This window comes from Anabas testudineus, chromosome 14, assembly GCF_900324465.2.
Source record: "Anabas testudineus chromosome 14, fAnaTes1.2, whole genome shotgun sequence".
Classification (NCBI taxonomy): domain Eukaryota; kingdom Metazoa; phylum Chordata; class Actinopteri; order Anabantiformes; family Anabantidae; genus Anabas; species Anabas testudineus.
This window is the reverse complement of record NC_046623.1, coordinates 12,860,283-12,872,701: the sequence shown is the minus strand read 5'-3', so window position 1 is coordinate 12,872,701 and position 12,419 is coordinate 12,860,283. Positions and strand designations below refer to the sequence as shown.

The 12,419-nt window shown below is 42.4% G+C and overlaps 1 protein-coding gene across 1 annotated transcript in view; it reads right to left on the bottom strand.

The window, feature by feature from the left end:
* zbtb16a (zinc finger and BTB domain containing 16a) overlaps window positions 1-9,829 on the bottom strand; it is a 119,678-nt gene extending 109,849 nt beyond the window's left edge. Inside the window, exons 1-2 of the mRNA XM_026371258.1 lie at window positions 9,692-9,829; window positions 5,301-6,619 (exon numbers count right to left, since the gene is read on the bottom strand). Coding sequence (XP_026227043.1) covers window positions 5,301-6,535 — 1,235 coding nt within the window. The 5' untranslated portion in view covers window positions 6,536-6,619; window positions 9,692-9,829. The remainder of the gene's footprint in view (window positions 1-5,300; window positions 6,620-9,691) is intronic.
* Window positions 9,830-12,419: the final 2,590 nt, after the last annotated feature.

Genomic DNA, 12,419 nt, shown 5'->3' with positions numbered 1-12,419 from the left:
GCAGCTGCCTCAGCTGCGGCTATCACCGTGGGCCCGGTCAAAGCACCAGTTCCTCAGAGGCATAAACAAAAACCGAACCTCCAATAAGGGCAAAAAAGCACCTGTGTGAGGATAAAAAGAGACAATGTGGCAGCTAGACTTGAATAAGCCCTCTGCTGTTGTCTGTGGTTGAGGTATTTCTTGGAGAGGTGTTTTCCTTGAGTGAGGCTTTTTGTGCTATTGGATTATTACACCAACATGTACTGTACCTCTGAGTGCAAGCCTAGGAGACTTAGCTCACTGAGTGATTTCAAATAGAGGGTAATCCACTGCCATGTAATGGATGCTTTGTTCCCGAGCTGCTTTTAGGAAGCAGGAAAATGCTTGCACAGTTTTACAGGTTGAGATCATAAGCTTGCTGCTGCTTTAGTTTTGGTTTGAGCTGTTTTATTTTAGACCAGAGGTGATATAGTGTTGTGCACAAACACAGTTTTCCATCATTTACAAACTTTCTTTTTTTCTTTACAGCGAAACATGTCCTGAAGTTAAGCAGAGGTAGCTACCAAAGATCCCTGATATTATATAAACCTGCAAATTGGCTATTTTAGCATTTACACACCAGAAATCAAAATGCGCACTCATGTATTTTTGTCAATGTGAAAATACAGGAGTAAAGTCCTACAGACCCCTGGATTATTACAATAAGTGGAAAGAAAAATATTCCCTCAACAGTTTTTGTCGTCTTTCATTTAGTTGCTAAACGAGACAGGTTTCCCTGCTCTATGTGACAACATTAAGGCTAAACAACGAACGAACAGAGATGGTTGATCATAAGAGCTGGTGTCACACAGCCTGTGTTGCTTCTGATCAGTGTTCCACAGTTGGACATCAGTGCTGTTTGATTATAGTAGTAGCTACTGTAGTCACAAAATGAATGCAGCAGCGCTTGTTTGACTGAAACCCTAACAATGTTTTCAAACCCCGAGCAGCACCATCAAGATCTATTCATCTCGTACGGAACCCAAATAGAAAACTACTTTTGTGCAGAAAAGTTGTTTTTTGACAGGCTATTCTTTTTACTTCAAATTGCCAGCTAGCTTTAGTAACTCACCAAATCACTGTGGTTTTGTGGCAGACACTATCTGCACAAAACTCAATGACTAGCCTGATGAAAACTTGGCTGTCACATCTGTTGTGTCACACCACTGTCTGTTTTGTACCATCACTTTCCCCAATCCATTGTTCATCAGCTGGTGTAGACCAGCATTATATCGACCATTTAATGTGCTGCCTGCGCTCCATAAGAATGTTTCCCCCACGTCCTTGGTGCTATGAAACAATCAGCATGCCAGCACAGCGCGGTAGAGCACAGCTACAGAGCTCATTTTGGGCAGAGAAGGTGGAGACTGGGTGGAACTCCGAGCCAAAATAAGGAAGTAGAAATCACCACAGATGATGAAAGGTGAAAGGTTGAGACACCTGTCAAACAAGTATCGATGCAATCAAATTTTCTTTAAGACAGAAATATCACAATTTCAACACGCCAGAGCAAGTGAGGTTACCTATTAAGATCTGGTTGTTGTAAGTTGTAATTTGTTTAATAGACTCTTACTCCTGTAAAGTTTTTCTAAAGCCAGACAACTTTTTGTGGTTACTCTGTTTTAAGCTTTTACCCAACTAGCGGTCATCACTGTTGCCATTTAAAAGCCAACTACCCAACTGCTCATATAATGAATGTACAGGATGAAAGCAGTGGTTAATGGTTATGTGAAGTGTCAATGTGTAAGGAAACAAGTTGTATACCTTACTCTGGCCTCACCTCTATGGGCAGGGTATATGTGTGTGCGCATACATCGTTATCACCCGCAACAAACACTATAGGCCACTATCTGGGCTCAATCTGCTCTTGGTTTACTGAGGAGGAGTGCCAAGGGTTATCTGTGCCTCTCTGATATGCACAGATAAGGGCCTTCGGCCCGCTGTTTAAACACCTGGGGCCTGGGGTATTAGAGCACCCTCCGTCCCCCTTTGCCACAAAAGGAGAGGAAATGGAAGAGCGAGTGCGGGCTGCTGCTGCTGCTGCTGCTGCTGCTGCTGCTGCTGCTGCTGAAGAGACTGTGTGTGAAAAGCATTGAACGCATGAGTGTGTGCGCGTGCGGAGGTTAATGCAAGCATGATTATTTCCCCACTTCCACTCCCTTCCCCAATACTTTCATCAATAAAAAAAAAAAAAGAAAGGGAAGGCAAGGATTCGTTGACTTGTCAGTCCCCTCCTTGCTGCCCCTTTAAAAAAAAAAAACAGGCTGTATTATGAAAAGACTGTGAAAGCATTGATGGTTTTCAGTAATGTTTAACGGCTATATGTTGGAAAAGCACTGCTTTAAAATAGGCTCTTTTTTTCACTTATGTGATGTACCTTACAGCGAGGGTCAGTCATTTGCATGAGAATGGACGATTAAGTGAAAGAGATAAACCCAAGGCTAGTTCCCGTGAATTGGATGCTGTGTTTGGAATACCAAGCAGAGGAGGGCTATTTTTTTTTCTTTCCCCCACCTCTGCAGAATTAGCCCCCTGCATCATGCATTTATTTTCCCAATAATCATTCACTCACCCTTCCTATGTTGATTATTTTCTCAGTGCAAGGGTTACTAAAATATTGCTGTAATCCAGTCTCCCTGAAGCCACAACAATGCTCACCCTGGACTTCCTTTAAGAAATAAATCTGGGGCTTGTCAGAAGAGAGGGAGAGGTAGCGGTATGAAGGCGAGATGGAGGGGGAAAGTTGTCGGGGTCAGTTAAGGATTGCTAAAATTCAGTACATCTACTGTTTGGCACCAATAAAGTGTGAATCTTGAATTAACTTCATATATTACTTTGAAACATTACTTTAGTGGTTGTATATAATAAAAAAAATAGATATAATACATGAGTTTCATTACAGATATTAAAGCAACACATCCTTAAACCAAAAGTTCTCTACATAATAACTTAGGACATTGTCCCACATAAAACTGTCCCTAATTAGTAAAAATCGAATTTGATTGAGAACCTATGTCGCCAAGCAGTTAGGAAAATAAAATAAATTTCTGACAATGCTAGCGTTTGATCCTTTCCAGGCTGTTCTGCATGAAACTGTGTCATGTGCTTCATTAGCACAGTATATTTTGTCATGTAGACGCGCACACACACATAGACACCTCACACCAATGACCTGCGCCACATCTGGAAACAATTACACTCATGTTTGACTTGACCTGCATGCTCTAAGTGAACTTTGCCAACTATTTTATGTGTTTGCTGCAGAGGCAGTGGTGACCCTGACACAGTGGCAGTGGTGAAATTATGTGTAATTAGTCAGAGCGGACATGACTCCGCTCGTCTGAAATAAAACATCTCATATTCACATCAAAGGAATCAGCACTTCGACAGGCTATACACAGATAGAGCGTGGACTTGATATGCTATCAAATGACCCACATTGGAATTTGTGAGGACCTGAATTATCAAGCATCTCAGGGTAGTACAGCAGACCTTTCATGTGCGAACGGCAAAGCAGGCAGCAGATGATGCAATGTTTGATTTCTACACTTCAGGAGGCTGTCAGGACAGCGCGTACAATATTAAACAGTGTCGTGTCTATGTATCAACCAGTCTAAATTAACCCATTAGTATTCTATGGAGCGAAGCAGGAAGATCAATGCTTGAAACGGTTTGGAAATCTCCTTTGATACAAGATTTCCCAGCTTGAGCGAATTGATGAAATTCCTCTTGAAACACAGGCAACCATTTCACACGCCAGACTTTTCTCAAGACAGAGACTAGTGTAGCCTGTCCTCTAACACAGGGAGACTACACTACTGCATCTTACACAAAAACTATAGTGCATTTTAAAGTTGTTGTTGAAGCCGGCTGAAAAAGAATTGATCCTAACCAGCTCAAAATTCACCTCTCGGTTGCTCCTGTTTTATTAAATGAATAATGAGCACTCAAAATGAAGGCCATACAAATTTGTACACTTTTAGAGGTAACTATCAGCATCATAAAATTACAAAGTGATTCACTTCTGCATCTGTATAAAACAGTGTGAAAAAGACAGCACAATAACTTGCCGACAAGGACAACCCTCTTTGGGGTGAAAACTATTCTGTAATATTCAGTACTTTCTAAAGACAGATTTTAAAAGTGAGGAACCTGAAGTGAATCAGTCCAGCTCTTAGCCATGCATACCAAGATACTGCCTCAAGCATGAGGGGATGGGTGATGGGGTTCAAATCCTCAAGTGAACTTTAACCACTGTGCATTCCTATTGACTTAAGCAAACATTACAAGGTGAGAAGGTGGCCTTCAAGGTAAGAAAAGGCTTCCAGTCTGACTGTGCTAAATCTACAAAGAGATGATGTAAGGACATTCCACTAGACTGATAAACTTTGACAGATGCAGCTATATACTCAATTGTAATTGACCAAATGTACTATGACATAAAACACACAGGACCTTAAAAAAATATCAACAGGTAAGTTTCAGTATTTTGAGTGTTTCCAGGTCTTGAGATTTATTTATATGCACACAGAGAAACAGTGCTGTTCTGGTTTACTGCTACTCCCTTGTCCTAGAACTACCTCCTACTCTTAGATCCTTGGTTCAGCACTCATTTCCTGGGCTGACCGTCTACTCCAATTATCAAGCTAATAAGGGCCCCCCTTGTGTAGTTATGGGAACGGGGAGGGGAGTCAGGTCCAGAGTGATGGGGTCTCGCTTTAGTAAGTGTGTGTGATAGCTGCCGTCCACATCTTGTAAGGTGTGACTAATTGTCTTAGACAGTGTTACGACAGCACTGCTTTGGTAGTCACCTGGCCAGACAGTTATTGAAGGAGTGGATCTCTGAGCCTCTGCACTGCCAACTACTTAAAACCAACCACTTATACATATACATGCATTTACACATCTACAAAAAAAATATGTAGATTAATTATTTTTATCATAATCACTGACATATAATAAAAGTCGAAAAAAAAAAATTTCAAATATTCACCTTCAACCAACCCTTAAAAACATACTGCTGTTGTGTATTGTATATTTTTAGCCCTAAATCAAAAACAGGTGACCTCAAACCTCATTTACCCTTTATCTGTAATTAGTAAGGTGCTGTGAAATTCTGAGGCCATATGACTTAAGACTTTCCCTTTCAGCTACACGCAATTCATACTGTAATCTTGCACAAAGCAATGAAATGTGATGAACAGCTGTACTGAGACCACACTTACATTTATAGGCAAAAACAATTAGCAAACTACTCGAAGAAAAGAAAAAACTTGGCTTACCTGTGTTGCTCCACTGCTTCGTTGTCTGGCAGTTCTGCACCGCAAACATTGCAACGTTCATGTTGGTTCCTGCCGTCTGGTTTCATGCCCACTGACAGCTCCCCGAGCTTGCTGAAGAATTCTCTCTGGATGAAGCTCTGGGGCAAGAGCCCCCCATAGGCACTGAAGTCCATAGACATAGCCAGAGCTGGAGACATGGGAAGAGCAGAGGCCATAGATGCCGGCATGGACATAATGGCATCGGACTTATGATTAACAGGTAGGGAGTACAGCGAGGCCAGATGTTTCTCTGTCATACCAGCCATTGCTTCCAATCCCATCTGGCTAACTTCAGCTTGAGCATCCCCCATGGTTTCATCGCGGATGTAATGGAGCTCACGGGCACTGGTGATTACACTGCTCCTGGTAGGTGTTCCGGGACCATCTCGGTTCCTATCCTCCCCACTGCGCTCTCCGTTGCTGGAGCCACTGGACTCCATGTTCTGAGGGCTGTCATGACCGTTCCCACCCATGTCAACTTGCATCATTTCAGTCTTGATCTCAGTCATCAGGTGATGGGAGTTGCCATGGACAGGTTGATCACCACCAAAGCCCTGCTGGAGCAGAGTTTGGCCAATGCTCATCAGGCTGTCCACAGCAGCTTTGGTGGGACTCAGGGTGGAGACGCCAAAGGAAGTGGAGACCGAGGGACTCTGGTCCACCATGCCAGCCATGGATACTTGCTGGGTACCTGACAGATAAGGACTCTCCACGGAATGCTTTTTGGAGTTCTTGGCTCCACTGTGGCCTTTGCGCTCGTCATCCTCCTCTGTGCTTCCGTCATTAGCATTGACGTCGACATCATTCTCATCTGAGGACTGGATTGTTTCCAGGATCTTGAGGCATTGCTCTTCCAAGTACTCGATTTCCAGGATCTCTGCTGCATACAGGAGGTCATCTAAATCCTCCACCTTGGCCTGGAGCGTGGCAGTGTAAGCATACTCCAAAATCTGCTGAAATGTCTTTGGTGAAAGAAAGTCTAGAGTGTAATGTTGGCTGCTGCGGTGGAAGAGGATCTCAAACATTTTGCTGGTGCAGGCGAGCACAGTCCTGTGAGCATGGAACTCTTGGTTGTCTACCATGATGACCACGTCACACAGAGTCCCAGCCAGACGCATCTGGTTGGCCTTCTGCAGCAGGGCAGTGGGGTGGTTGGGGTTCTGGAGCTGGATCATACCCATTTTAGTTAAATCCATTATGCCGATGCAATCCACGAGGGCGACTCATGAGGCTTGCCTTCCCCGCTGAGCAGTGTTTTTAGCTATGGTTGTAAACAAAACCTAGATGGAGAAACAGAATGAAAAACAAATCAGTTTGGGTCAATTCTGATGTGCGAGCAAAAGTGTTTTGCAGAACAAATATTTACATTTTTTTTATTGAAATGCTAAAATGCTTGATTTCCCATTTGCTTTTTCTAAAAAAACGGCACATTCATTAATTACATTTTGAAAAAAAAAAAAGCCAAATTAATTTAAAGTATACCACTATTTATTTTGCAAATCACAAATATGAAGTCAGTGGAGTTTCAAATTGCAAATATCCTGCAGGGATGGTAAACACTATGCAGTGGCATTGTTCTCAAAATCAGTGCAGAGTATTGACTGTAGATTTCTGAAGGGAGACAATTTGTGAGCCATCCAACAAGCTCACCCTGCATACCAATCAGTTCAACATATGTTATGGTAAAAAGATGTCTTCATTTGGTTATCTGATGGGGATGTACACCAGTTAAACAAGTGCGAATTGTGGTTTTTCACTGCTGCTTGCCTCACAAAGAGCGTCAGCAGCCTTTCTGAAATTAAATAGCATCTTACTCAGTATTCCCATCACAGACGAGAGCAGAGAGCAGCGGCCAGAAATGGGTGGAAAGGAAAGCAGGACGAGGCGAAAGCACACACCACTGCCACGCCAAACACCCCGCTCTGCTCTTAGTCACTAATGTCAAAAATCTCAAATGAATGATCGTCTCTGTGACTGTTGTTAACTTAATTGTTTAAGCAACAGGGTAACCTGTTAGTCCACCTCATATTGACCTACATTAAAATAATGAAGACACGATTAACTAAACTATTTCACTTCTTTTAAACGAATGCTCTTCTCTGCATCTCCTGTTAATGTGATAATTAGATTTACCAAAGAAACACGTTACTCCACCTCATACCATGACTATCACTAAAACAGGGCTCTCTTTAATATTCTAATTAAATAAACATAATAATAGACAAACAAACTGACCATTACATGAATGAATGTGTGAATGAATGACTACAAGTAAAGTGCCTCAATTGACCCACATTTCAGATGAGCTCACTGATCTGATCTAGTCATTATATCAGGTTTGATCTATTTTCTGGTTAGATCACATTCGTTGTAACTTTAAAGTTTTATTTGTTTTTTAATCCTCAGGTTATCTTAATTTTCTTTTCTTTTTTTAAAATAAACAAAATGAGACGTTTCTGAGCATTTCATTTCCCTCCTCCTGGCCTGAGAGCAATACACAGAGAGAGAGGGAAAGAAATAAAGGGAGACAACACCAGCCTTCCAAGTAGACGAATTTTCAAAAAGTAATATCAATACGTCCCACATATGTGAGCTCACTTCCAAAAACTTCAATCGCTAAAGTCCAAAACTGTATTTACAGATAGCTGATGCTGGCAGACATTGTTTGAGGTGAGGATCATGGAAAATAAACAGCCCTGCCGGCTTTTGGGACACTCAACAGTTTGTCTCTTCGGCACATTGACAAAATCGATACAGAATAGGTAATGATGAAATCACATGTTCTGGTTTAACTAGCTCAGACTCTCAGTCAACAGAGGTCATTCCTAAAATCCAGCATTATCTTTATAACAGGTATGCCAATAGCTGCGATTTATGGCCCCGTCAATGATCCATGCTTGTTGCGCTCTGTGGCCTATCAACCAAGCTGTGGCTTCACTGGGAAGAAATTGTAAAGTTGCTGTTTGGGGACTTTAACGCGTCGGTTGGCTTCCTTAATAAAAGGACACGGCTGCGTGCGTCTAGACAGCGTTAATATTGGCCAGTCGCACCAGACAAATTATACACAGCGTTATGCATTATGCAAAACATCACGCACTACATTAAATACATAAAGCCGAGAGAGATTTTCTCCCTAGAGGACAATGTAGACCGCTGACAATAACCACATTAGACCGACTTCACAGAAAAAGGCAGCATAATCAATCTAATCACGAGTTGTCTGCCATAGCGCGCCTTGGCGACCCAGCCACAACAAGAATAAACACCGCTCAATATTCCAGACCATGAGCCACACTGACAGACACGAATGTGTAGAGAGCAAAATGGTCCAGCGTCTCTGAGGGGGCACAATCAGACATTAAGCGTGCTGGAAAAAAAAAAAAGTAGACACAAGACAGACAGCTGCCAGGATCTCTCGCCGATTCACCCAGCTCTCCCCTGATAAACGCACAGGTGGACTTTGTTTGAGGCAGGATTAAATAGTCAGATCGTTGCTTGTTAAAATGAAAGAGAAAGGTGTATGAATTGCAGAAAGCTGCCCGAAAGATAAAGATTAAAAGAGTGAAAGGGGGGGGAAAGAGATCAGACAGTCTCGATAACAAATCAATTTGCCATCGCATCTGTTAACAGTTCCCACCTCACAGTATGTTGCGTACACAACTGCAAGCCGATTATTGGTAACCAATGTGACATCCAGTTGCCTGTCAATCAATTGTCGTCTGACTGTACAGTGAGCGGATTTGGGCTTGTTTCGACTATAAAGACCAGTGTCTACAGTCCTCATCATGATGTCATCACGACTAAATTAACCACACTGGTGCGTCTGGATACACAAGGACGGGCAAGAGTGTCGCTGTCTAAAAAATTGCATAATTTCCATCAAAAACGAGCAAACGCAATTTCTCCAGTAAAGTCACATGGAGCCAGGCGTCATATGTTGTCTGGCTCCCGGTGAAAGAGCCAGACCTCACGTCCTCTGGCTGCGATCTCCAGCATACTAAACCAGACCGAGAGGGGGGGGGGTTACGTCAACCTTTAACATCTCTACAATAGGCTACCGTGCGTAAATGCAAACTTCAACACCTTGCAGCGCAATCAGGTAAACACTTGTTTCCATCCAGCACTCCGGGTGCGCGGATCCAACTTGCGTGCCAAAGTCGCGTTTGCTGTTAACTTCAGCATGAGGCTGGAGAGGGACAAGCAAGACGCTTCACAACACTATAAATGCATCAAAACATCCATATGGTGAATGAAAGTACACAGAGAAAACAGTGGTAAACACATGCAGAGTAGCGGGTCTGGCACTTGTCCCCGGGAAACTGCAGCTTCGTTTAGCCCGGATTGGTACTCACCTATGTTGCACGTTTTGATTCCGTATAGTGTAGGGGGATTGGGACTACAGCATAGTAAGGCAGTTCGCAGTACCCGCTCTCTCAACACGCACTAACTCCTTTCTTCTCTCGCCTTAGCAAATCAACACGGCGCTGACGTCAACGCAGCCAGGCAGCCAGTCAGCCAGACGAGCAGCAGGCAGGCGGGCAGCCGGCGCTACGCTCCAGCCCATACAAACACTGAGAAAGTGAGACACCTAGGGGGCTGTCTCATGTCAAACGGCTCTGTTACAGTATGGCAGTGAACGCTGAACGACACTGCCCTCCCTCCAGCTGTTTGAATGTAGGTTACATGCAGCCTACAGTTGTACTCCAACTCCAGCCAGGGCCTGACTTAGTGGTTTGGCGGACGCACTGTATAGAGTCAGTGTGAGGACTCCTGAAACCTCCTTTGACAAAGTTCATAATAATAATATTCAAAGCAGGTGGACATCGGATGGTATCAGTCATGACTGTACTGTATCAGGCACAATTATCGCAACCCACTAAAGCATGTCCAGGTAGTAGGATCCTCACACAAAAGCTTAGAATTACACACCAACGTGTGACTTTCTAACTGTGATGATGATCTGTACAGAAATTTCTAAATCATGAAAGTGACTCCACCGTTGATGGTTTTGTGCTGTATTAACAGCTCTTTATTGTCGCTCCGTTGGCTGTAGATCATAGTTTCCCCCTCTTTTATCTTTTGCTGTGTTGCTAATGCACCTCATCATTGTCAGCCTCCAGTCGTTTATAGTATTTAAAAGTAAAAGCATAGTTTAGTGCTGTAAACTTGATTAATGATCATCACTGACTGGAGGCAATTTTTTTACCCAATTGTTCAATTTCAGCATATTTTAATTATGTTGCTTTAAAAGCTCCTAATGTGACAAGATACAGTACACATAATATAACATATAGGTTTGTAGGCTGATATCAGTCGTTCGCGTAGACGTTTGCAGTATATTCTCTACAACCCACTGACTTGATCAATCCCCTAACTTCTAATCTGGTGCAACCAGCAGGTCACAGTTTTGTCTCTTCATCCATTAAGGTTCAACTTTGTCTTTGTGCAGAGGATATATGCACAGAGTTATGAAATGTAGATGGGACGTGATTAAAAGACAACTTGCTGCACCATGTGGAGCCGTAGTCATCGTTTTAAAACTCTGGACACTCCGACACTCTGTACGCCCACATCATCCTTCTTTCCATTCAAATATCTCAACACCTACTACTGTGTATTCTTCACATACTATGTTGTAAATGAAGAGCTATATCATTTATAGAGACATTCATAGCTCACAGATTATGCATTCAAATTACTTTGCTACTTCCCAGACATTTTCTATAGCGCCACCAGCAGGCTGACACTTCTCATTTGGTTTCAGGGGTTTTCTGCTAACAGTTTGGAGAATAAGAAGAAAACTGCATACATTAATCACCTTATAAACTGGTTCATGTCACAGTTTCAGACTGAAAATACTGAAACCTATATATATTCTTCAAAACGTACATTTACTACTGACTCAATGGAAAAACTCAGTAGGGGAAAAATAAATCCACCTAAAGGTTGCTGAATGTCTTGAATAAAGAGATTTGCCAGGTGGTGCAAGAAGAACCATTTCCAACACAACTGCAGTGTGACCAAAGAAGCTGGAAGTGCCTCATCATCCAGGATGATGAGTTTAGTCACCTTCGAGCCTCCGGCTCACATCAACACTCCAGTGACTGAGGCTGATAAAATGGAAGCAATGGACAAGTCAGGTCACAATAGACTATCTGAGGGAGGCTGGGGTCATTCAGTGTCTGCAACAGATCACTCAACATGCTCAATCAATCAGCAGAGGTTAACAGCACACTCGACCGTGTGGAGGTGTACTGAGCAAGAAAACAGTGCACGTTAATGTCAAAATTAGTATTAACAAACAACATTACTGTAGGTGCTCTCCAGCACATTGAGGAACGGCAAACTCTGACCTGCCATGCTTTCGCTGAGATATTACGCAGTGGCAGAGATCAAATCAAAGCGTTCACAGCTAGACAAAGCTTTCTCTATAGGAGTGTTTCCAACAGAAAGGCCTCTCACACACACCCATCAAATGCTGCTTTGCATTGATCATCCCCATTCAAAGTGATTCTTTATTTTGATTTCAAGGATGGTTTAATTGTGAGTTCTGTTTGTCAGTGACTTTAGTGAGAGTTGGGACTGACTTCGGTGTAATTTGAGACACATAAAGCAGGCGTGCCACTTAAATGTCCCTAATTTGTCCATAATTCTCTGCCTTTCCTCCAAGACTCATTAGAAAAATAAACTATGGGTTTGCACATATGGCTACTTCTTGAATGACTTTTTAGTGCTTATTGTGAATCATGTATTTGTTATATTCTTTATATGATTTACCACTGCTGCCACTGACCTAGTTTCTTTCAGTCACTTAAATTTAATCGAATCACCCAAATAAATAGTTTTTTGGTAACTTGGACGAATCCAAGAATAAAAATGAAAAATGACCAGAAGTTCACATCAATTAGAGAAGAGCATAATTCCTCTTTGTACAAACGTGTTTTAATGTTCGATTAGTTCAATTAGTCTCTAAGCAGTTTGGATAATTGATTGCTATTTAAGTTTTCATGAGAACTTGAAAACACGTCTCTTTAGCAAAGATTACAGCAGCTCAAAGTCTTTTTTATTTATTCCTGTTTT